This window comes from Notolabrus celidotus, chromosome 15 (genome assembly GCF_009762535.1).
Source record: "Notolabrus celidotus isolate fNotCel1 chromosome 15, fNotCel1.pri, whole genome shotgun sequence".
Taxonomy (NCBI): Eukaryota; Metazoa; Chordata; class Actinopteri; order Labriformes; family Labridae; genus Notolabrus; species Notolabrus celidotus.
In genome coordinates, this window is record NC_048286.1 from 18,632,621 (window position 1) to 18,655,459 (window position 22,839).

Here is a 22,839-nt window from a genome sequence, read left to right on the forward strand (position 1 = left end):
TATGCTAGTGCAGCTGGAGGATGAATGCATAATTGTACTGATATAACTGATTTTGGCATAGTCAATGTCATCATCATTTCAGGTTGCAGCGCTGCTCCTGATGACCTCCCCATCACGGTGTTTCTCATGTGTTCTCTATTCTCACCTTTCCACCTCTTGTCCCGCCATGAATGATGCGATCTTTATCCGGGCTCTGAGCTCACCACAGGATTTCAAAGGGCCAGACTCATGTTTTTCTCTTGTGTCCTTTCTTTTCACCCACCTCCAAATCCACTTCAGTGCTAACCTCTGGCCTCCTACTCTGTCTGACACCCTCTTTGCCATGTGTGAAAATGTCGGCATGAACACAGAAGGTGCAGACCCTTACTAGTGGGTGAAAAAGTAATGTAACCGCACATTGGTGTGTAGCTGGGCATGAAAGGCCCTCCAGTGATTACACCATCTGAGATCATCCAAGAGCAGACTACGCTCAGCTGTGTGATTCCGCCATGGGTGCTCGTCTTTGCCAGATTATTTTGGTGTAAACATTGTGTTATGTACGCTCAATTAGGAATCAAATTAGGGGATGGTAAACAGTGAGGGGACCTTGCTTTTCCAGTTGTTTTATCATTCTACTCCTCTGCTACCTTCAAATGTGCATAATTACTCATCCCCCATTCACAGGCCTCTACACTCATTAACAGGCCTCAACCCTGAGCCGAGGGGCCGTGTAATTTAGGATACACGAGTGTTTGAAGCCGCTGTTAAACCCTGCCAAAACAATTATCTAAACATTTGAACTTTAAATAGGTCAGTAAAGAATTATGTGTCATTGACATGGCTTTCACCTTGTAAAGTTTGGGGCAGGAACCAGTGTCCTAGCCTCAGATTGTCCTGTTTTTCATATAATGCCACTGTTTGCACACACATGCACAGGAAAAACAGAAATGGTTTAAATCCTTGCAAAAAGCCCCTAGTTTGTGAGATGGCGCTTTTCAAGTGCTTTGTTATAAACATAATCTTCTCTTCTCAAGGAGTTAAATCCATTACAGTGGTGCACAGATGTTTATAAAACAAATAACGACCTCATATTTAATGAGTGGATGAAATTATATTGTATTAAAGCTGAGGGAATGAATCATAAAGCCTCCTCTCTATGATCTCACAGCTGTTTTAAGGCTGTGCTTATGTTCATATTGTTATAGGATAAATAGATAATAATACTTTGCATGATTTATTGGGGAGAAACAGTTTGCACTAAGAGGTTTTTGGTTTATGTTTTTTAGTTATGAAAACAATTTCAACATTTGTACATGGTGTGTAGTGTCCAAGTGATGTTAGGTCTTCTTCTATCACAGGAATAGTCTCACTGCAGTCTTGTTGTGAAATAAGCACACAGGCTTCTGTTGACTTTCTGTTTTGGTGACAGATTTGTAGATACCAGCAGGCAGCTTGTTTTGTTGAACACAATTGCTGTGCTGCAATCACTTGAACCTTCCAGTTCACTGCTTTTGGATGCAAGAAAGACAACCACAGTGACTATGATTGTTTCAGAATATATTATGGGAATAAAGTTTATATTAAGATGAATTATTACCAGGCTTTGTTGAATACTAAACTCTGATTGGAGAAAACCCCATTACAATTGTGACTAATTCTCAACAATAAATTAAATAAAACAAAAAAGATAATACTAATAAATAATGGAATAAAACAATAAAAGCAATGCCAGAGACAACCCTAATCACACATGTTGTATCAAATCAGTCCGAGGAAAGGAATGCAGCACGTTTCAGCTTTGCCTGTTGACACTGTGGCAAAAATGTTTCTATTTGCATTCTAAATTGGTAAAAATTCTATCTTAGACTTGTCAGTTGCTATAAAGTAATAGAAACATAAGTGACAAGTATAACAGAAACAGTGCAAGCCTTAGTCATGTGAGGCTCTCAATGTTCTTGATTAAACTTTTCTTAACAATCCTCTTGAGGCTGCAGTCATCCCTGTTACTTGTGCAACTTGTCCTACCACCTTTCCCCTTCCAGTCAACTTTCCACTAATATGCTTTAATTTTGCACTCTGTGATCAGCCAGTCTTTTTTAGCTATGAGCTCCTGTGGCTTACCCTCCTTGTGGAGGGTGTCAGTGATCATCTTCTGGACAACTATCCAGTCAGAAGTCTTGATTCTGGTTGTGCAAACTGAACTGAGAGATATGTAGTATTTTTCTGTTTGATTCGTGATAAACTCAAACTGGAAATGAAATATTCTATCATTGTGAGACATGGTTTTGTAATCTGTAGCTCATAATTATCAGAATTAAAATGGAAACCTACTTTAAACTGATAAGTTTTGAGTCAAGAATACAGTATATTCAGTTTCCACTTTCTTGAATAACTAATGAAAAATGTTCAACTTTCCCCACAATATTCAACTTTTTTTTTTAGCTGCAGCTGTACCTTATCCCTTACTTAATACATGATTGTCTCTCATAATTATAATTAATCAGAGTAAAACCAACAGCCAGAAAAAAAAAATCAATCCACGGACAGGTTTTTGTTGGCTCAGGGAGCAGATCTGTCAAAATCCATGTTATTCTAATCCTACACCTGAGAGGGACTCGTATTACATTGTTCCATGAAGACTTTTTTCTATATTCAATCAATAAAACAAGCACCTTGCTGTAATACCAAGCAACTTAGCTGTAAGCCTGAGCTCTGCGATATACATACAAATGCCGTAGCATCAAAATAATTTCCTCACTTATTCTCTCAATTCATTAACAGCAACATACAGAATAGGGATGACCACAATTAATCGACTATCGAAACACACATTTTTGTTATCAATTTTCCGTCACGTGGAACAAACATCATGTGGTCTCATATTACACTCAGCTATCAGGGAGGTGTTTTAAGTTTAAAGCATGTTTCGATGTGAATCAGCTGTTAAAGGTGTTGCGCACAGCGGAGACGCTCATGCAGCTGGCGGCTGCGCGTCAGGTCTCCACGTGCGCTTTTTAAAAGAGGATCAATACAAAACTGCTGCCAACAACGACACGGACACAAAGGTTGACAGCTTTAAACAGGATATTTCCCACCTTTGGATACAAAGGCAACAGACAGGTGGGAAATTCTGGTACGCTATGTTTACAGACCAGCAACATCAGAGCCATCTGGGCTTTTCTCCAGCGGGACTGATTATGACCCGGTTGCGCTCCTGGCTGACATCTGACCGAATACACATGTTTATTTTTCTCAATAAGAACGAGGAGACAGAAAACTGGACACTGAGTCTGAAGTACTTTTCTGTTAGTATTATGAGCCTTCACTTTATAAGATTATGTCCGCGGAGAATATTTTAATGAGCCTGATCGTTGATATTCTGCGTTTCAAACGTGTGCCCGTATTCAATCCCGTCAGTTATTTGCATTTTGTTGCTGTAGAAAATACAATTTAGGGGGAAAACAACGTATTTGGCCTTGTTTTTGACGTAAGAATAATAATGGTTTTTTTTTATCAATTAGTTAATAATTGATCGTTAACATTTCCAAAAATCGATCACGGAAAATACTTAAAATGTACATCCCTAATACAGAACATATCTTATAGATAGCTGCTTCACACCACCAATTAATTATACGAAGTACCTGCTCTGTGTTCCTGTAATAAGTAGAGGATTTTAAGAGATGAAGTAAGACAGTAAAGAAAATCTATTCTTTAGAAACAACATCAAAGTGGATCAAAGACACTGATGGTTCTCTTTGATCATTAAAGGCAAAGTAAAATTCTCACTGTCATGTGGAAAATTCTTACCTGCATCCCTCTGTGTTGTTTGTTTTTCTTCAATGACTGGCATACATAACTCTGGCTTAGTAGACTTAACTCTATTGTCCATGCTTTCTGCTTTACTGTGTCATTATGCATCTACAGTCAAAGCGAGAAGCTAATTCTCTGTTCATATCCACTTTAGTTTCTCATTACACACTTTGAAAAGCAAAGCAAAACAAAGCTACCTGATCTCGCACCAGAATGTTTGTATTATCCATCAGGCAAAGCTACACTGGTAGAGTCCATATGTTGCCAAATGATTGCCTTGGCTGATAAGTCCATTTATTGAAGAACTCAATTTGATCACGTTCTGTTTTGTTATTTCTCCCTGTTTCTGATTGTGTACAGAAGGAAGAGGTACAGAGCGAGTAAGCTTTTTAACTCCCCCTAACTCTTTTTCAGTACGCCGTTGTATTGTTTACTCCAACAGTTTCTCATCAGGTGCAGCCCTGCTAGTGACAGAACCACAATTAAAAATAATAAGGTTTGAAGGCCGTAAACATAATAGACAGTGTTGAGCCGAGCGACAGCAAAAGAGCCAAAAGAGCAGGAGTGGGCATCTTTGGCTAACTGCTATAGATTAATTGATCCAGCCATGAAGTTAATGAGCTAGATCCTTTTTAAAAGAGACAAGTGCTGAGACAGAGGGAGCTAATGGTCTCTCACAACTTGAAGTGGTAAGAAAGGGAAAGCTATTTATCTCGGAACATATACTTTATTCGCTGCGTGACAGAGTCGCAAGGTAATTGACAGGGCCTGTAACTGCTGATTTTATTACCTCGCTCGGATCATTCTTCAAGTGACGACAACTCCAACAACTGGAAACATGACAGCAATATTCTGATTCAAGCTGAAAGGCCTTCTTTTTCTGCCAGGGCTCACAAAGGTTTAACTTGACAATAAAGTTTAGAGACATCCATACTCTATCACATGAATCTGTCTAAGTTGGTTTTGTGCAGGTGCTTTGTCATTCAGTTTGCCATCTGAGCGAAGTTAGATTGATCAAATCAGTCGTGCAATCATATCACAATCGACGCTGACAATAAAATGCTCCTTGCTCACATAACTTCCCTTGACAGATTTCACCCCTCATCAACTAACGCTCCATCTCTGCCTGTCTTGCCTCTCCCTCTCTCTTAGTTGGCAGCAGGTAAAGAGCCTGGTCAGTCCCCTGTTAGCTTCTGATTACAGTGTAGATTGTCGTGCGCACGTTAATTCCTGCTGAGCGGCGATATGTTTCAGAGGGCAGATTTTCTCTACTACCTTGCCAGCTGAGGATGGATTGGCACAGCAGAGTTTTCCTAGAATACCAATGCCTCCTCGCGTCCTCCTCTCTCTCTCTCTCTCTCTCTCTCTCTCTCTCTCTCTCTCTCTCTCTCTCTCTCTCTCTCTCTCTCTCTCTCTCTCTCTCTCTCTCTCTCTGCTTCTGACCACTCCTCTCTCTGACAGATATGCTCGCTGCCTTGGCACATTGCTGCATCTTCCTGGGAATAAAATTGACCCGAGCCAGTGTGCCATGTGCCGTGCAGAGCGGCCGACTGCCAACAAAACACCCAGTTATGACTATTATAAAGCTCTCCTGATCTGTATCTTCTTGCTGTGCATACATACACACACACACACACACACACATGCATGCAGCCACACGACTTAGAAAGCCAGATTTCTCAGTCGGCTGGTCTGTCATTGGCCGGCTGTTCAAAGGGAAAGTGTGGGCCAAAAAAATACTGGCTGGGAGGTTACCATGGTAACAGCCTGCCCAGGGGCGTGGGCTGTCTGCTAAATTGTGTGCTGGTTTGTTTAAGGCTCACAAAAACACATACACATGCGCACACGAACACCTTAATTTTTTTTTTTTCAACCAGAATGTGTCTTCCTACATTCATTGTCTAGCAGACACCTGCTCTGTTAATTTGCATTCGCAGTCAGACTGTTGGATTTCACATCCTCATGTGAAGCAAACAGATTATTTTGGAGATATCATGTGCACGCACTCACATGCACACACTCACACACACACAGACTCAGACACATGCACACAGGTTTATTCATTTTCTGTATCTGGACACTCTTTTTGCTATTTCTCTGCTGCACTGCCCTCTATTGAATCCTGTCAGACTTGCTTTCATGAGAAACATGGTGCTAAAATGCTATTATTTACTGAATATTAGAACATCAATTCATGTCAAAAATTGAATCTTTTTGTAATGCAGATGAGTCTATCTCTGCTTCCTTTCTTTCTGTAAAGCCTCTCCTCTGATAAAACGACACACAGCAATATAGCACTGTGCGGAGTTTCAAAGGTAGCCTAATTGGGGGATATATCTCAGCTTTCTCATGGGAGTATAACAATTGTTCGCTTCTGCAGCGTCAGACATTGCTGTATTGGCTAGCTGAGAGGACAGGTATGTCAAGATGAGTGGTGCTCGGTGAAGAAGACCAAGGCAGCGAAAAGTTTAGAGGAGTTGGTCTTGAATTTGTGTGTGTGGGGTTGAGTGTGTGTGGGTGGGTGGTTGAGGTTGTGGTTGTGGGTGTAGGTGTGTGTTTTATCAGGGAAGAGCGGCTCTGACAGGGCCCCGAATGGACAGATGATTAATGATCAGGGGGAGTGTACTGTGGGAGGAACTCTTCAGCGGCCGCTGCCCTTAACAAAAGCAGACGAGGTATGCTCCGAGGGCTGCACTCTTTCAAACATCCCTTTATTCCTGAGAAAAACCTCTGGCTCGTCTTTTATTCCGCCTCACATTCTCTCTTTTCTGGGAGATTAGAAGGTGATGACAGCGGGTGGTGGAGACTTACACTGACCAGACTCGCCAAAGTGATGTCACCACTGTGAACCCTGGATGCCTTTTTGTAGAGAAGAAATGACCCCACTTGTGGGAAGTTCCATACATTTTTTAGCCCTGGAATTTGACTGAAACATTCCCCATCAGTTCCTTGTTGAGTCATGTTGGAGGTTTGTAAGAAAAATGCAGGATTTTCCTTGAATCACTTTCTATAAATGAATAAATCATAACCCTAAAAGGCGTTTTACTCTGACTTTCAATATCCTGCGGGCATTTTCTGATAACTCCGACATGCCTTTGTTTCCTCTGCCTCTGTCTCGAATAATTGTATTGTTGTATTCAATGACCTTGTGGAGAAATAGAACACCTGGGTTGGAAAAAGCAGCTCATTATGAGGATTGCGGCTGGAAAATGAACAATGACAGACGAGCGAGACTGAATACCAATTGGCTGCCGTGCTGATTGCTTTTTTGATTTAAGATGTTGGCCGTCCTACCATGCTTTGTTTCTCTATCAAAGAATAAAGAAAAAAAAAAAACATCTTCATCTCACCACTCAATAATTATTATGTTTTATTCCACAACCCTGATTCCATAGGAACTGGGACGCTGTGTAAAATGTTGATTAAAACAGAATTGGATGGCTTTCAATTCATTTAAAGCCTATGTTTAATTATGTTATTATTGAAAATAGTTCAAATCAAGTGTTATTTTTTATGAAACTTCTATGCTCATTGTAAATTTGATGCCAGCAACACCTTTCAAAATGTTGGGAAATTGAAAGCAAAACACTGAAAAAATTGTACAATGCTAAAACAAATACCTGGAGGAACATCTCCCAACTGATGGGATTAATTTGTAACAGGTTAAGCCGGGTACACACTACAGGATAATCGGGCTGATTTTTGTCCCGATCTCCCCCTCATGATCAAAGCCAGCAAAGGCCCGATTGTCTGATGTTTGCAAACGACATGCCTGATTTTCCTGTGGTGTGGGGTGTGTTTAGAGTGATTTAGTCTGGTTGGAGCCACTCTGAAGGCCTCAGAAGGAGAAATCGTAAATAATAAACATGTTTAATATTTGCGACTAGAAATCCTGTAGTGTGTGCGAGCCGAGCACGCACAGTGTGTAATGTCACGTGTACCGGAGCAAAAGCCAATCAAGACGCGAGCTGACTCAGCTGACTGACGGAGGAGGGTCTCCAAGCTATCTGTAATACTTGTGACAAGTTTTACTCACCTCCAACTCGCGCTGTAATGCATACAGCCTAGTTCGTCCGCCATGTTTGTTTACACTGAAGTCAGGTTTTACTATGCGAGATTTTGAATATTGAGCGTGAAGAACCTGATACTCTGCTGAAGAATCGGTTAGTGTGTGGTGTGCTTCGCACACTATAAGATCAGGGGAGAGAGATCTTGTGCGATCTGTCTTTTGTTATCGTCAAGTGTGTAGTCTCTAACTGTGTGAAGTTTTGAAGAATCCTGTAAGGTGTGGCAGCCATTAGTAACATGGCTGGGATTAAAAAAGGGCATCCCAGAGAGGCCAAGTCTTTCAGAAGTAAAGATGGGAGGAGGTTCATCACTCTGTGAGAGACTGAGGGAGGACATAGCTCAGTAATGTCACAATAATGTTCTACATTGTGCTACATACAAAATATGATAGACCCAGGACTGTGAGCAGCTGAAATCCTATATTGAGCAAGATTGGGACAAATTTCATTTAAAAACTACAGAAACTGCTGTCCTCAATTCACAAATTTTAGGTTCAAAGAAGAGGGGATTCAACATGCTCCTGTTTTGAAATGTGTTGCTTGCATCAAATTTCAAATGAGCAAATATTTTACATAAAACATCAAAACTTTTCAGTTTCAACATTGGTTAAGATTTCTTTGCATTATTTTCAATTAAATAAAGGATTTAAATTATTGACAAACCATCAAATTATTCTTTTAATCAACATTATATGTCCCAACTCTTGGGGAGTTTGGGTTGCAAATCTACACAGACATGCAGTGGGCATGTACTCAGCCTCCCGTGGTTTGGGTGGGATCAAGCTGTCTATCTGAGTGATTGAGCAACAGAATAGTCAAATAGGGGTCAACTGGGGTCTTGACCCGATCATAAGCCTGTCTGTATGAGTGTTTGTGAGCCAGGGGGTGTTTGCATGACTCCAAAGTCTGTTAAGACTGTGATCCATCCCATGTGATGGATGAGGGCCGGGGTTAAGGGTGTATTTGGGGGCTGAGAGTTGTACTTAAGGGTCCCTGACACTAAATCACAATATGTGGCCCGATGTGGGTCACAAACCCTCTCTGCACAATGTTTTAAATCTTAGAAAAGAGGAGTGGGAATTTCAGAGCTGAGAGCTGGAAAAGTAACATGTGAGTCATTTCTCCAAAAGGGTGCCATTTGCTTGTTGATGCTCCTCGAAATGTAACTTTGTTTTTAAACATTGAACCTTGAAACATTTACATTTGAGTATTCAGTCAAATGATGTGTGATGTATCTGACTCTTAGGCAACTTTTTTGTTCATTATTTAAAAGGTTTTGAAACAGAAGATTTGCAAATTATCTCAGTCATGTCACTAAAACTCACATGTGACTATAGGAGCATGTTTTTAAAAAGCACATAAACTATTTCCGAAGTATTCCCTTAGTAACATCTCCTAGTGTACATGTCGTATGTTTCTGTGCATTTTAGTTTTGTGTTTAAGGGATGTGCTATACAATAGTACTACTTCAGATCAAAGGTGTGGAAAAGAAGATGAGAAAGAGAACGAGGGAAAGATGCAGTGAGGGGAGATGAAGAGGAGTTGGTATTTTTTGCTTAATCTGGAAAGCTCTAAATCTGAACACAGTATGGAACACTTTTTCCAATCTCAAATGTATCACTGAAGCTTGAATACCTTTCCACATCAAATACTTCAAACATTTGACTGCCTTTCTCCCAATTTGCTGCCGAAACTGTCATACACACTTCATAGGGGCACCGCAGAGGAAAGCCAGGGGAGGACTTATGGCCCTTTTCCACCGGCCCGCCTTAGCCCTACTCTACTAGACTTCACTCGACTCTACTCGTTTTGTGTTGCATTTCCACGGGCGCGGTACCTCGTGTCAGATACCAGTTTTTCGTACCTGCTCTGCTCTGGTTCCAAGCGAGCTGAGCCGATACTAAAAGGTGACGTCGACAGACTGCCGGCCACTGATTGGTCAGAGAATGTCGTCACCGAAGAGTCATGAGTGCGACGCCCAACACAGGAATCAAACCCGCCATTTTTAAGAAACGACATCAGTACTGTACAATGTACAATGTTGTGTTTGTGTAGCGTTCAAAATGACGTGAACGCAGTTTCACACAGCAGTTAGCGCAGCAGTTTCAGCTGTTTCGCGCAGCTGTGTGATAACGACCCCACCCACTGTGAGTCGGTACTCGGGCTGGTGGAAAAGTACCCAAACCTAGTAGAGTCGAGTTGAGTAGGGCTGGAACTGTGTAGTGGAAAAGGGCCATTAGTGTGCTGTAGATTTGATTTGAGTTTGCATCGGAAAGCTGTTTGCAAACCTATCTTTGTCATTACTCTTAGCAGTGGTCATAAAACTCCCAACCTTACATTTCAATTTTATCTCACACACACGTGATGCTTCGCTTATTCCACTGTCTCCATAAATCCATGTCTATCATCACTGCTCATGATGGTGTCCTTGCCAATCAGTACATCACTGTTCTGTGTAGAGTTTTATCCGCTAGTTTGAAGTTTGTTGCATACAAAAGTGTGTTCTCGCTCAGAGTTGATGAATCCGTTATTATGAGCGATCTAAAGAGGAGGAGCGCCTTCTGGGAATAAGAGTAACAATGTAGTCATCATCGCCTCATCACTCCTGCTTGGTCTCGCTCCAACATGAGGTCATCACACCAAGACTGTGATGAGTAGCGAGTGGAGATCTACAGCTGCCGTCAGTTCGACTGTAGAGTGAGGAAAAAAAGAAGCAGGAGAGAAGGATGGCCAACCTTAACAAGCATTCAAACCTGTCAATCACAGCTAGAGAGTTACAAGGGGAGCGAAAGGTGGGAGAACAGAGAGAACAATTCATTACCAGTGGGACGGACGAAAAAGATGTGAGGGCAGAGAAGAAGTGAGCAAGAGAGGAGGAGAGAACAATACAGAGAGAATCCTGCAGAGACCACTTGAAAGGGAGGCATGTTTTGCGTTTTTTTGCATACAGCCAGTTCAGTTGTGGGTTATCCTCCCACTAGGGAGCCTAATTGCTTGTTGATCTAATGCTCTATCCCCCTCCTGTCCCTGAAAACCAACACATCTGATGAGTGATGGGTCTGTGGGCCTTTTTTCTCCACAAACCCCTGGCCTCATCCAATCCAAATATTCACAAATCAGAAGAAAAGACTTTGGGCTGAGTTCCAACTTCATGAAGCACAGCGCTGCTCAGCCCACTCTTACAAGGAGACCTCTGAGAGTTTGCTAACATTGTTCATATCACTTTCTCGTTCTCTCACTCTCTGTCTTTGCGCATATCTGTTTCTTCCTCCCTCTCGCTCTGTGGGGCAGATCAGTGAGCAGCTAATTAATGAGTTTAATGCTAGGATTCATGCACACATTATGTGTTAATTAGAGAAGGAACCCTTAGCTCAAACATCGCAGTTCTAATCTAAACGGACATTCATCCTGTGCTGGGTGTGAAGTGTTCGTATGTGTATGCTGTGTTGCTGCCTGTTTGTTTTTGCCTGCCTGTCACTTACACCCCCTCCTGCAGTGCTGATCGCAGCATCTTCAGTTGTCCAAAGAGAGGCATTAAATTATCTCAGATTGTGCAGAACATATGCTAGTCAAGTGGCGGAAAATGTGGGAGCACCATTTCATTTAATGGGGTCAGCGCCGGTAGCTTCATGTGTCGCTGGCTAAATCAGGGAATGTATCCTGGATGCGGTGATAGCATTGGTAGCTCAAACGGGAGTCTTTCTCAGGATGTGGGTGAATGTTTACATTGAACAAGAGTCCGTGTGCATGCATCCTTCTTCTCACTGCTTGTCTGTAAGGGATTTTTGCATCATGTCCATCCCAGACAGCTGACTCAGCACAGCCTCCCCCTGTTTATGAGTGTCCATGCTTGCTACTGTCTGTCTGTAAACACACAACCCGAGGGCAGGACCCACAGCACAATATTCTGCTCACACCCCATTAAACACACACTGAACAAGTTATTGTGATCCCCTTTCATAGCCTGGGTGAGAGATTTGAAGCGCCACCGTGTATGTGTGTGGAGGCTGTGTGCGTGTGCACGCTTGGATGTATGAATTTTATACAGCAAAGATGATGACACATAAGTTCTCTCCACCTCTCCCGCTGAAAATGAATTTTTGATCTGTGTTTTATCGCCCTGTAATCTCTGATATCTCTGGACATTATTGCTGTATAAAATGGCTCTGCAGATGGTTTGTGCTTCCCCATATGGCCTGGGAGGGTTTTTAAGAGTCTCAATGTTCTTGTATCTGAAGGAGGTTGCTCCTCTCGCACATGAAATCTGTGTTTTACAAGTCAAGGGAGGTGGCAAACCTTCACTCCTACGCATGAAAATAGATGCTCACACTCCTCTATAGGAAAAAATTAGTATCTTTATAGTACACTCTTACAAACCCTGTGTAATTCCTTCTGTTCCCCCGTACATTTATCTTTAGATTCAAGTCAGCTCTCTGGAGCTTCCACACAAAGCAATATGTTTGGTTCAGAGGAATTCTCATGCATGTTAGCTGTGGTGCGCTTTACAGCTCTGTTTTCATAGGAAGCTTGATCTTGTTTTGGTCAGATCTGATCCTGAGTGTGTGTTTGCAAGATCTTCTGGCTGTGTGTGGACAGTGTTTGTGACCAGACATGAGGTCAGTCATTTAGCTTCTGGTGTGTCTGAAAGCCTCACTAAAAGAGATAGAAGAGAAGCCACATGATGATCCGTCTTTCTCCTTTACCAGCCTTCTTTCTCGCTCTCTCTTTATCTCTCTATCCTTCACTAAAGGTCCATCAGAGTGAATCTGAATGGAAGGAATGGAGGAGTCATAAAAAGAGGAGCCCAGCCTTTTTTTCTATTACTGTGGAATAAAGCTGACTCCAGCTACCAAACCCAGCCTGTCAGTGCATTTTTTTTAATGAGGCATAAAATGTTTTAATTAAAACTTAAAAGCCTGTTGATACAAAGGTCTAAAGGTTTTTCTCACAGGCTACTGTGCTACATTTTCCACTGTTTGACCCAGCAGTTAGGGGGAATGGGACCAACTACTTGGTCATTATTGCTCTAAATTACTCTCCATTTACCAAGCTCTTCATTATGGGAATAGATGGCTCTTATTCAGATACAATAGAACCATTTAGTGAAAGGAAATTCTACGCCGATTTTTGCTTTTACATCTGAAATACTAACCTAATAGCCCCTTATTTTATAACCTGATTAAGTCTGTGACTGTATGGACACCTTTTATTAAACCTTATGATAGATATCTTGGCTACACATGCTTTGTTCTCAGAGGTTCTTCTTGTACAGCATAAATACTGCTGTCACAGTGTGAGCAAAAGAATACGACTCCTGTCTTTCCATCCCATTTTTCAACCACAGTCACAGCTTTACAATCTTTTACTCAGGCAAATAGACCCAGCTGGAGAAACGGCAAGATGCATGTCCCATTAAATTTATAACTCCACCCCCCTCTGGAGTGCAGCAGCTTCCCCCTCTTGCTAAAATATTAGACATTTATCATGGTTATTATAGTCAGTAAATCCTTCCACAGCGGCAGAAAGTCCACAGCTTTGTATTCTTTTGGGATATGAGGGCCAATGGATGAGGTTATTGTTTGGACTAAGGCGCAGTGATATCAGTAACAATAATCTTTGTCCTCTACCTCAGCCTTTAGAATATGAGGCTGAAACACATCAGCTCAACCTCTTCAATTTGCCAATGGCATCACCTCACGACGCCCCATGCACACTGTCAGGCATGTGGTGTTGTGCCTCTGAGAATAAAAATATACTTGGCTGGCTATATTGCTGTTGCAGAAAAAAAAACTGATCTGAACACAACTTGAAAATGAGTCTGGTAAAATGTTACAACTCAAACTGTTAAATCTTACTCTGGTTTTTATTTCTTCACTTTGCACTTCTGGTCTTTTCCCTGCTGAGTGAAAAAAAACTAGTGGAGGTCAATAAGAGGACAGAAACCAGTGATATCACTTCTTTGCTATCTGAGACATCTCCCTTACAGAGTACTTCAGCTGCTCATTCAAAATGTTGATAGACAGAATATATGCTTATAAGAATCAATAGATAGCAATGACAAGGGGTGTTTATATGTAGTGACACATTTTCAAGTTCATTGAATAGAAGTTATCAAATATGAGCAGTTTCTTTGGCATGGCTAAACACTGTCCTAAATCATGTTGTTTGTAGTCTATTTAATTGATATTTGAAAATGTTCTTCACATTCTTCAGTAGCCAAATTATAGCTATTTGAAATGCAGCTGCCACACGCTGCGTGTGATGAACAAGGCACATTCTCCTGCAAAACAAACGAGCAGATAACTAAATAAAAGTTAACACATACATTTTTAAAATACCAAAAGATCCATGTGAACATCATAGCTGAATCTGAAAAATAGTAACAGACATGCCTAGATTCACATTTTTAGGCATGCTGGTGTCTGTCAATTACAGACAGCTGGCACACACACAGTATGATAAACATTTTTGTTCAGTGAAATCAACATGTCAACATGTTCTAGTGAAATCAAGACCTCAGTATATGAGCTAAAAGTCCAACAGCTGATACAAATCTGTCTCAGCTGGCACAGATGTTGCAGGAACACAGTGATAGCAACTGTCACGCTTGTGTTGTGGTTGAACAAGTGACCCTGTTACCTGGTGACTTTCAGCCGATGTGACCGTGGTTGTCATAGTTTCAACAATTGTTGAAAAAGCAAAGAGTCCTTGCAGATGCCATTTGACATTATAATGAAAGCGGACTTTCGTTGTCTTTGTCAGCTGTTAAAAGTATGACAGCCACAGCTGTATTTGGCTGAAAGTCATAAGCTAAAAGGGTCACTCTGACCCAAAACACTGGTTTAGGCAGCTTTTTCTTAGCTTTATTTATTTATTTAGTTATTTATTTGATCATTTTCGGAAAGTGAATTAAGTTGCCGAAACACACACATCCCTACCAATGACTATTATGCATTGTCCAGAGCAGAGGTATGAATTAAGGTTTACATGTTTTTGAGTAAGTCCTAACTTGAAGGGCGAACTACAGATGAAGTGGATTGAGATTAGAAAGAAGCGACAACTTTTCTTTGTGCAGTCTACAGTGACCACAGGGGCTTTGTATTATGCCTGACTTTCATTTATGTATTTGTTTATTTTCGGCTTGTGAGCTTTCATGCTGCTGCTATATCACACATTTTTCTTCCTGTTGACTCAAGTTGCTACTTTGTGTAATTAGTGTTATTTTGTAACGTGGCTTTTTTGTGGTTTACCACCTGGGGATAATTATAAATAAGACACACCCATCTAGTTGGTGAGACGCTGATGAAAGCCTTGGGCTGAATCTGAGCAGCAACCTCCGGTCTCAAACTATGAAGCCCATGCGGAAGTGTTATAAACTGCAGTTCATTGAGAATCCGCTTGAGGCTGTCTGCAGAAACACCGGCAACCACATAGACATCAATTAAAAAAAGACGATCTTTGCAGCATTAATAAACATGTTTACAGCCTGGTTCAAAAAACGGCTTGGCTCTACGTAGCTAATCTCTTTATCGGCACACACTGTACAGTGGGTGAATTTTTTTCTAACACGACAGTTCAGAAGATATTAAGATTACGAGTTTTTGCCAAAATAAGGACATGACTGACTTGACCCCTGGATGGGAACACATAGCTGTTGGCTATGAGGCTCAAACTCCGCCTCTTTACGTCACACTCTGCCTGGTTGAGTTCCGCATTTCCAATATGGCTGCCGCCATCGTTTGGTTTCAAAACAGCGCTCAGGAACAGATGGGTGACGTCACGGATACTACGTCCATATTTTATACAGTTTATGGCTGAAACGCGTTTGTTTGCAGAGTGCTGACATTTTTCAATTAGTCAAAGTAAACAGAAAAGAAGGTAAAGAAGAGGAGGATTAAAGTACTGATCGCTCCTAACATGACGACCAACCCAATTAAGGGACGACAAGGAGTAATTTCGCAGAGATATCCCTTTTGTCTACTGGCACCTGATTTCAACTGGATGCATTAGAGCCGCTAGAGAGAGAGGGGGAGATACAGTTCATGTTAACATTAAACACTGAACATTTTTACAATAACATCTACAATAATCAATCAATAGTTTTGAAGAATATTTGCTGTGGTGTTGAGCATAAGATGAGAACATCACTATCACTCCTATTAGTTGAAGATAAGGGCCAGTTAGCTTAGCTTGGCATCAAGAATGGAAACAGAAAGAAATAGGATACTAGAACTTTGCAAAGCTAACAAACCCTACGAGCACCCCAAAAGCTCTCTCATCAAAACCACATATCTCATGGGTTTAACCCACAGAAGACCACTATAAACTTTAAGAATTGAAACTTTTAATTGGGGCTACTTTTATGTCTTTGTACTACTCTGCCCACTGTTCTAGCTTGTATTAGACACAAGTTGCCTGGCTCATGCGAGGCACTCGCCTCATGGATTTTGTTTTTCATTGATTTTCTGACATTCTTTTCCTGTTTGTCACAGCGTGCCCACCAGGTACCTTCAAGTCCACCCAGGGCCCAGGTCTGTGTCTACAATGTCCTCCTAACAGCCGCTCCACTGCGGAAGCTGCTACCATCTGCGTGTGCCGCAACGGCTACTACCGAGGTGATGCTGATCAGCCAGATGAACCCTGCACCAGTGAGTTTATTTTTCATCATATTACATACCCACTCTGACTACTGTTATACACTTACATTCTTGTAGAACAAGCATCTGTGACATTACATCAATATCCACTTTCATGCACATGTAGTCTACACGGGACATCAATATTGAACACACTGGTCATGTAAATGAGCTTCAATATTTTTTCAACAACAAAGTGGAGATTGATTTTCTATATCAATCCTTTCGTCTCTTTCCTGTTGTCATAAAATCACCATGTGAAGCAGCATTTCAATGAGCACACACTATCTGGAGGCCTGATTGTCTCCTAATTCTGGTCTTAATAATGGCATTCCAGGGTTTCCATCATTGACGTCTCCATCTCTATGGCAATGAGCTTCCTCTATGTTTCCTCTCCGTTATCTCCCTCTCTCTGTCTCTTTCTTGCTCTTCATTCTCTCTGTCTACTATCATCCCCTGAAGTCCTAATTACTCAGGCAGATGCTGCGAATCTTCGACACTGTCCTGCCGTTATCCGCTGGAGATCCAATAAGGCCTCTCACAGCATCATAGTTATCTTAATATGATGTTAAAGCAATATGCTAAGCTTTCCTGCTGTCCCTGCTGACACAGAGTTGTGCAGATGGAAAGCACCATTGGGCCCCAAAAAGTTTGTTTACCTCCCTCACTGACACTGGGGAGATATTTAGTTATCTGCTAAATTGTGTATCCCATGCAACTCTTTCAAGATGTGTTCTTCCTCAAATTCTGAACAAGTTCCTACGACTTCAGAGGAACCCGGATACAGCACGGCTGTTTGTCTGACTGCTTGAGCACTTCCAAAGTGTAGACATCAACACCTTTAGGCTTTGGATGCTCTCAATGGATGACACCCCTATTTCACCTTGAGATTTCTCCACCCTCCCATGGTATACTACACAGCTCTCTGGTGAATTAGTGAACGCTCCATCAAGTACAGCGTCTGCCTCTACCTTGAGGCCTTGAATTTCCCTCTTGCAAGCCCTACAACAGTTCCCCCAGTGGAACTTGAACAGATCCCTGTGGTCTGTGTGCAGTTTCCAGATGCAGCCTGAGCTACTCTCACTCTGTTTTCAATCCCTTGCTTTCTTTCCACACTTATCTTCTCTTTTGGTGTTGTTCTGTTATCCTTTCATGCTCAGCCCCAAGGGCAGAGCCAGAGGGTGGCCAGTGGAAGTCACGGGCATTTTTACAAAATTGTATACTGCATTATGAAAAGCTTGGCGCTCATAGCAACAGTAGGAAAAGGGGGTAGGACTTAGTAGAGGGTAGTCAGTGCACTAGGCACTAAAATATTCATAACAAGAGGCTGTATCTCAGTTCTTGTAAAAATGCTTTATTTTCTTACACATAGCCATATTTAAAATGTCCAGCTGAGAATTTAGAGCTCATCTATTCCTTTTTAAATTAACATCTTAAACCAATTTCTGTTTCTTTCCATTTTGTGTAAACAGAATTCTTTAGCTAAAGCTCATTCAAAGCCTTCTCTGAGGGCGGAACCATACTGTAGCAGCTGAGCTTGATGCTTATAGTGCCCTAGATCTCAGCAGGAGATGGGGGTGGTGGGGGGGGCAGTGAGATCATCCCAGTAAGAATCTTTTTAATACTGAGGGTCCTGATAAGAGCTCTGCTGGAGTAGCTTAAATCAGGCCAATCTGTAGCTGCAGAAGCTGTAGCTTTAGCGCTCCATGCTGGCGTCACAGGCGCGAGTCCCTGTGTGCTCCAGATCAGTCTGATTAGCTTGCTGATGGATTGTCCAGCGCCTGGCTCTGTCAGCGGGGTGCTTCAAGCTATACCTCTCCCCTCTTCTCCCTAAGGGGTATGCCAGGCCTGGGATGCACTTCAAACCATCCCTCCAACTCCTTCCCCTCTTTATTCCTCAATCTTCTGTCTTGCGCTCACTCCAGCCATGCCTGAGGGGAAGAACACCGAGCATTCTGTCTCACAGCTTGAAGGCTCCCGAGCAAAATGCTCTTTGGGACACTGGAATGTATTGCACTGCAGCCCTTCTTTGTGCCGTCTCAAGGCTCAAGCCCCCATTCCTCCGTACCGGTAAATCCCCATGGATGTGCACATGTGAAAGGGAACATGTTACATGTACATGTGAGAATGGAGTAGAAGAGGGAGGTCACCCAGCTCCTGTAAGCTGGGTCAGTCGGTTTCTCTCAATGTGTTAGTCAGAGGGGAAGAATGACAAGCCGAGTGGAAACGGAGGGGTGGCACACTGTGAAACCACTACTGATTGGTCCATAGGGGTAGAAGGGATGCAGGGTTGGAGTATCCTGGTGTGAGGAATAGAGGTAAAGGGAATCATGAGAGCAAAGGACCGATGACAAAGACATGGGGGGAAAAAAACTCCATCATCACAGTGGGAGGGAGGATTTGAATCTGTAGGTTTTGGCCTCTCCTTGCGAGACATGATTGATATGAAAAGCTGTATGTAGGGGTTCTACACAAATCCCAAAGTAATACAGCACATGAGAGAGTCCCAGTGAGCCCCAGTACTATATTATGTGAAGAAAAACATGCTGTGTATGCATGTTTACATTTTGGAAACTATCCTTGCCAGCAACCAAGCAACTCACGGGGAAAATCTTTGGAATGTAATCGAATCAACATAAAAACAGGGAAAGAGCAGGGAAAAAATTATGTTTGAAACGTTTTTCTGCATTCCTGATCTGTACCACATTGGCTCTGAATCTTGTGGCCTTCACTCAATCCTCATATCTGTGGCCTATCCCCTAAAGATCTTCTTGAGCCCTGTCAAACACTGTCTATGCCGCCTGGTAACACAAACAAAAACCCATCTGAATTCCTGACTGAAAGGACGGGGTTATCTGCTTTCCCATTCTCCTCATCATCCCATTTGAATTTTTTTTCTGCTTCTTTGCTCACCTATTCACCATCTTTCTTCCCTCCTTGTTCCCTTTTCAAAGAGAAAGAGAAGTGAGCCATCAAAGGCATAAATATTCTGCTCTTTTCTTCAAGTTTTTTTTTCTTTTTTCCCACACCATCTTTGTTGTCAGTCCTGGAGTTAGTTCAGGCTTCTTCCCATTGCAGTCAGCTGGCCATTTTCTCTCACAGCATTGAAGTTGTAAATGCAGCTAAGTCGAGGTATTTGTCTGGCCTTCTCTAATCCCTGTGGTGTCTAGGAGGACATAATACTCCAGGCTTTTGTCGAAATGCATGCCCACATATTCAAAAATGAAATCATCCACAGCTTTTTGGATGTGGAGTCAAGGGAATTTAACGTTTAGAGTTACTGTGGAAAGTAATGTGGGTGTTTAGATTATATTTTAGTCAGTCAAAGTAAAGCTAACATATATTTATGCTGACATACACACTACTACTCACAGTCTCTCTATGACTTCCTCAGTCTCTCAGCCAGGCTGTATTAGTCCTTATAACATGTTTTATTTCATGTCTCACCAACCCACACAACCCTTCTTTCTTCCTCCCAGCTCCTCTGGCTGCGATCAGTATCTCAACACAGGGACCTTCTGTTGGTCCCTGAAGGCCTGTTTCACATCATGAAAAACAAACAGTTTGAAAGAGGAGAAGTGCCAGGCCCAGTCTATTCAAAGGGCGGATGAGTAAACAAAGTGCTGAAGTGTTTATTTTGGGCACTGGGACACTCTTTACATTAGCAGCTGAGGAAGAAAACTGCACTGTGGTCTTTTACAGCCCAGGTGGCAATTTAAAGCATGTGCTAAAGCAGAATGACTACACATACCTACCAGTCAGTGAGTCCAACTGTAGCGGTTGTCACAAGACAGACATTCCCTTAGAGAACATCTTTATACATGTATGTGCATGCAGTATGTGGGGAATGACAAAGAATGATGTGTCTTTTTAGGGAATGCAATGTGTTCCTTCCGAGATGAGATGAAGATAAGGGTAGCAGTTCATCAGAAGCAAGCGGCATCCTCCGGTCTAAAAATATGAGTCCAATGCTGAAGTGCTAAAAACTGCAGTTCGAGGATCCGCTTCAGGCTGGCTCCGGAAGTACCGGAAACCACATACACATGAATGGGAAAAAGACGATCTTTACAGCAGAAATAAACATGTTTACAGCCTGGTACAAAAGACGAGTGTAGTCTGGATAGCTCATTTCTCGATCGGCACACACTGTAAGGGGGGGTGAATTTTTTTTCTAACGCTGCAATTTCGAAGATATGGAGATTACGAGTCTTCCAATGAGAGGCACAGCTGACTTGATTGACAGGCAGGAACACTGTAGCTGTTGGCTAGGAGGCCCAAAGCCCTCCTCTTTACGTCAGAATCGCTCGACAGCAGCAATATGGCTGCCGCTGACGATTGGCCTCAAAATAGCTCTTCAGAAACAGATGGGTGACGTCACGGATCCTACGTCCATATTTTATACAGTCTATGATCAGAAGGGCATTTTCTGTTTTAAGATATTTTACTATATGTTTTAATTCAACACTAATCTACATCTAGTCACAAATCCCATCAGCTACATATTGGTATTTTCATGCATTATGCAACACTCCCCTTACAAGGCCAAAAATGAGTCATTAACAGGTGTCTTATGTGTTTGAGGCGCATACAATGTTTGATGTTGGTGATTTTTTCCCAAAAGAAACAGGGTCCAAACTCAACTCAACACAACTTTATTGATATAGCACCTGTCGTACATATAAGGATGCAGCCAAAAGTGCTTCACAAAAGAACAGAGAGACAGAAAACAACATAAGTGGGTAAAATGATAAAACACTAAAGCAAGAAATTAGATGGTGATAATAAAAAAATTTTTTTTAAATAAAATCAATTCAGTCAAATCAAGTAAATAAGTAAGGACAGAAAGCTAAATAAAATGTTAAAGTTAAAAGAATCAGATAAATACAAGAAATAAAATTATAATTAAATAAATACAAGAAGTAAATTGTGTTAAAACAATAGTTGTAAAAATGCAGTCCAGGAATAGAAAAAAAATGTTCAAAGCTAATTTAAAAAGGGATGTTTTTAGTTTACTTTTAAAAACATAAAGACCTAACTTAAGTAAGATCATTCTGTTTTCAGCTCAGGCAATAAAGAGGACTGAGAAATATCTGTTTAAATAGGGGCTTAAAATCATGTGGGATAAAATGGGACCAAATGATACGGTTCAGTAGAATTACTTTCATTTTGATCAAATGTAAGAAGGTTGACTCAGGAAACACATGATGCTCTTGCAAATATAATCTCTCTCTGAGGTGAATATTTAAATAAGTGGTGTCAACAGGATCATATTTCACAGTATGCAGTGCACATTGTACCATCCATCTGCGTGTAGATCACCTGTACTGTCCATGCTTGTACTTTCACAGTCTCAGTGAGTGAAAAAGCAAGGGAAAGAAAAAGAGAGACCTTGATAGAGTTTTTATTTGCACTAACAATACCTACAGCATCAGTGTACAACTCTTATTAACTCAAAGTACTCACCAAGGCCAACAGCATGCCTGAAAAGCTACAGCCAGCCATATATGGACAACAATATGCTTTATTATCGCACACTACATCAAATGTATTCAGAATATCTCAATGGGAAAGGGTGTTCAGCAACTAATTGAATCATTTTGTGAAACTTGTGTAAACAACCAGACAAAGGAGGTGAAAAAACACAATATGCTAAAACAAGGCTAAACACACCGCCACCATTAGTGATCTAAAAAGCTAGATGAGAAAGTAAGATTAAACAGTATTCATACCTATTTGAAGTACTCAGCATCAGCCTGTCTTTCAAACTGTTCATATAGGAGCTGTTTAACAGTGCCACTCCAACCAGTTGTTGTATTCTCAGTCATTGTATTCCAAAGATACATCTTTAAACAGTTTAACAGCTCACAGTACCCTAAACAGCACACAGCTCTGTCAGTGGACACAGGCATCATTAGAAGAAACTTCATGATGGTGTTTATGTTTCGGTAGCTGTGCTGGTGAAGCCTTAGCATTGCTTTATGATTAATTGGTTTGCAGACAGGCAGCTCCCTGTCGTCCTCTGTTCCCTGAAGTTGTTAGTATGAGAAGTCTCACACAAACAGCTATTCACTTTTTATCTCCAAAAGCCTAAAAATGTACAATTGTTTCTGTTTGTTCAATTCTAGGCTACTTATTTGCATCCGTAATCTAAGTCTAAAATTGCCAGTGTCACGATAAGTGCCCAAAATGTTTTAATGTAATTATCTTTGACTTAAAGCCAGTTACATTAACACCAATTACCCACCATCAGTTTAACTTTGTCAGTCGGTGGACACAGCCAAAGGATGCAAATCATGATCATTTGATAAAAGAGTCACACATTCAAAATGGGTTTTTCGTTTGTG

At 41.5% G+C, this 22,839-nt stretch overlaps 1 protein-coding gene across 2 annotated transcripts in view; it reads left to right on the forward strand.

Moving 5' to 3' along the window:
- LOC117827242 (ephrin type-B receptor 1-B) overlaps positions 1–22,839 on the forward strand; it is a 186,884-nt gene that overhangs the window by 94,267 nt on the left and 69,778 nt on the right. For both annotated transcript variants that reach the window (XM_034703779.1, XM_034703778.1), the window contains exon 4: positions 16,352–16,507. In XM_034703779.1, coding sequence (XP_034559670.1) covers positions 16,352–16,507 — 156 coding nt within the window. The remainder of the gene's footprint in view (positions 1–16,351; positions 16,508–22,839) is intronic.